This window comes from Hemibagrus wyckioides, linkage group LG06 (genome assembly GCF_019097595.1).
Source record: "Hemibagrus wyckioides isolate EC202008001 linkage group LG06, SWU_Hwy_1.0, whole genome shotgun sequence".
NCBI lineage: Eukaryota > Metazoa > Chordata > Actinopteri > Siluriformes > Bagridae > Hemibagrus > Hemibagrus wyckioides.
In genome coordinates this window covers 13921414-13924754 of record NC_080715.1, presented here as the reverse complement: position 1 = coordinate 13924754, position 3341 = coordinate 13921414, and the positions used below count along the sequence as shown (strand labels likewise).

The 3341-nt window shown below is 49.4% G+C and overlaps 1 protein-coding gene across 1 annotated transcript; it reads right to left on the bottom strand.

Annotated features, from left to right (window-relative positions):
* fzd7a (frizzled class receptor 7a) lies at nucleotides 1–3031 on the bottom strand. The gene has a single exon (XM_058393119.1). The coding sequence runs from the start codon at nucleotides 2424–2426 to the stop codon at nucleotides 762–764; it is 1665 nt and encodes a 554-aa protein (XP_058249102.1). The 5' UTR covers nucleotides 2427–3031; the 3' UTR covers nucleotides 1–761.
* Nucleotides 3032–3341: the final 310 nt, after the last annotated feature.

The window sequence follows — 3341 nt, the reverse complement described above, 5'->3', positions numbered from 1 at the left end:
TTAAAAATCTAATCGTTTTATTCGGTGAAACTGTACATATACAAATGTCCTCTTACCAATTTTCTGTTTTAAAAAAATCAAGTAAAAAAACAACAAAGATTATCTTCATAAATACATATATTCTTTAAGAAAGGGTGATTATTTACAAAGTTACGCACTTTAAAAGGAGCTTGCATAATTTCCCAGCTGGACACATGCATGTAGCCCTCCAACCCCAAACCCAACGCGCCTTTGTGCCACATGAACGATGCATGATTGTCAGCGGGTGGCTCTGAAAGTCATACAAGTCCATAGAAGACTAGAGAGGATACATCTGTAAAGCAAAACACGGTCAATATTCGTGGGTAAAAAAAAAAATCACGATTCCACAGTAATGAGCGCTACATGTACTATGCCGATTACAGCGCGTGAAATGTAGGCCTTAAAATGTGCAGAGATCACATGTGTAAAATATACTGTTACATAGAGGCAAAGTCAAAATATTTTTTTTTCACATGAAGAAAACAAAGGCAAGGTTTGGGGAAACATGTTGGCACATTTTTTTGAGTGTCCACAGAATTTAATTTCTCAAAAGACAAAGCGAAATTGCTGTAAAGCATGGCATGTTTAATTGTAACCGCAGAACGCTTCAGTTTCGTGTTTGGGCTCAATATGTCTCAGAAATGTAAAATAAAATTTAAAAAAAGTGTCGTCCAGGCATGGCAAACCAGTTTCCTCATAATTTCAGTCTTGTGTTTCACTCTCAGGGTCGTGTACCGTTTTCATACAGTCGTCTCACCCTGGTTACTGTTACTGAGTCTTTTGTAAAACCTGCGCCACGACTGCAGCGTTTTGCCGGACCAAATCCAAAAGCCGGACGTGATCCCTACGATCATGGTCATCAGGTACTTGATCATGAACACAGTGAAGTCGGGCGACATGGGTGCGAAGTTGCCGGCCGGGCAGGGCACAGCGAAGCGCTTGCACGTCTGCATGTGCCACGTCTTCTCCCAATGCTCGCGGAAAGCCTGCTCGTAGAAGTAGCAGGCGATCACAATGGTAGCGGGCACAGTGTAGAGCACGCTGAACACCCCGATGCGCACCATGAGCTTCTCCAGCTTCTCAGTCTTCGTACCGTCGTGCTTCATGATGGTGCGGATGCGGAAGAGGGACACGAAGCCTGCTAGTAGGAACGACGTGCCGATGAAGAGGTAAACGAAGAGCGGCGCCAGAACGAAGCCCCGAAGAGACGCTACGCTGTATATGCCCACATAGCACACGCCCGTCAGCAGGTCTCCGTCCACCTGACCCATGGCGAGGATAGTGATGGTCTTGACCGCGGGAACGGCCCACGCTGCCAGGTGGAAGTATTGCGAGTTGGCCTCGATGGCCTCATGGCCCCACTTCATGCCGGCTGAGAGGAACCACGTGAGGGACAAGATGACCCACCAGATGGAGCTCGCCATGCCGAAGAAGTAGAGGATCATAAAGAGGATAGTGCATCCTTCCTTCTTTGTACCCTGCGCCACCGTCTTGTAACCATCCTCGTTGAATTTGTCGATGCAAACCACCTTGTCCTCTAGGAAGAAGCCCGCCGCGTAGGCCACGGCCACCATGAAGTAGCAGCCGGACAGGAAGATGATGGGTCTCTCCGGGTAACGGAATCGCCTCATGTCCACCAAATAGGTGAGCACAGTGAAGAGGGTGCTCACGCAACACAGAATGGACCAGATGCCGACCCAGAGGCGTCCAAACTTCACCTCTTCTTCTCGGAAGTACATGAGGCCGTTGGGCTTGGCGGGTTCACACGGCGCGCCGCAGTCCTTCTCGCCCATGAAGTAGTAGTTGAGGTACGAGGGCACTTTCAGCTGCAGCGGACAAGTGAACTGCTGAGGGTTTTTACCTGTACTGGGCGGCAGTGTGATCAGGTTGGGCACGTACGGTGTCGGGTCGGACGTTGGACTCCCGGCCTCTGACGTGTTCTGGCCCACGCAGATCTCACCCGCGCCGTGTACTGGGAAGTTCTCGCAGCGCAGGCGCTCGGGCCACTGGAAGCCGAACTTGTTCATGAGCGCCTCGCAGCCCTGTCTGGCCCGCTCGCACAGAGAGCGACATGGTGGGATGGCCTGCTCTAGCACCGTGCACACGGGCGCGTACATGGAGCACAGAAAGAACTTGAGGTCAGCCGAGCACTGCACTTTTACCAGCGGGTAGAACTGGTGCACCTCGAGTCCGGCGTCCTCCTGGTTAGTGTGACCCAGAAGGTTGGGCATGATGGTCTGATTGTACGCAATGTCCGTGCACAGAGGAATAGAGATGGGCTGGCAAAATCCGTGCTCCGGGATCGAGATGCCCTTCTCACCGTGGTACTGACCACTGCTCAGGGTGAAGCACAAAAGGCACAAAGCTGCAAGGAAAAAGCCCACACGTTCTGCACGCCGCGGCATTTTGGCGAAAGCCGTCGTTTTTGGACAATCGGGAAAAAAGTGGAAGACAATGCGCTGTCTTTCTTTTGAAAGTGTGGTTAAAAAAAGAAAGAAAACTAGGCCTGTTTTAGTCCACCACAGAATTTCACCCAATTACACTGGGGGAAATCCTTTCCAGCTGTTGCTCTTAGCTCGCGTCGGGTTTTTCTTCAACACCAACTCAGTCCAAGCATCAAGTCGAGCATGCTAACCAACAAGTTCGCAAACAAACAAAAAAAAAAAACAGACACAAACAGAATAAAGAGCAGTCTGATCGTGCACTGTGTGTGTGTTTTTGTCCTTTAAAAGTCGCAGAAAAACTCTCGCAATCACCAAGTTGCTCCGAAGTCCATTATAAAGTCAATTTTGGGACCATATCATACAATCCTCTAGGTTTTAACTTTCCATAGCTTCCTCGGTGTCCTCGAAAGAGTATCTCGCGCACGGAGGATGTTTTGATCTACGCGTATAAACTTTTTCCCCCAGGTTAGAGCTATTTCTCGGTCGTACAGCGTCGCAGCGTCGTCCGTCTCGGAGCGCGTGTAAAATCGCGTCTCTCTCTCTCTGCACGGTTTGAGCGCGAGCACGCAGCGCACAGTGTAATGTGTGTCGTCCGTTTCCAGGCGCCCCTCATTCAGACCCGCCGCTCGTCACGACGGGGCGCCTTGAAACGGAGGCTTCTCTGACCAATCACGGATTTTGTTTTCCTTCGCCTCTTGCTCCTGATTGGTCCGAGAAAGTAATTGCAGAGATCTACTAGAAACTTTCCCCCTTTCTTCCTTTTGCTAAAGTAAAAAAAAATAAAATAAATGTCTCTTCTGCATATACATACCAACATAACACTAACTATAACGCCTTCGATAAGAGCCAAATGCTCTTGATTTTATTATCCTGTCA

What these genes read in the sequence shown, in the direction of transcription:
- fzd7a (XM_058393119.1), bottom strand. Translation starts at nt 2,426, where the DNA reads ATGCCGCGGCGTGCAGAACGTGTGGGCTTTTTCCTTGCAGCTTTGTGC.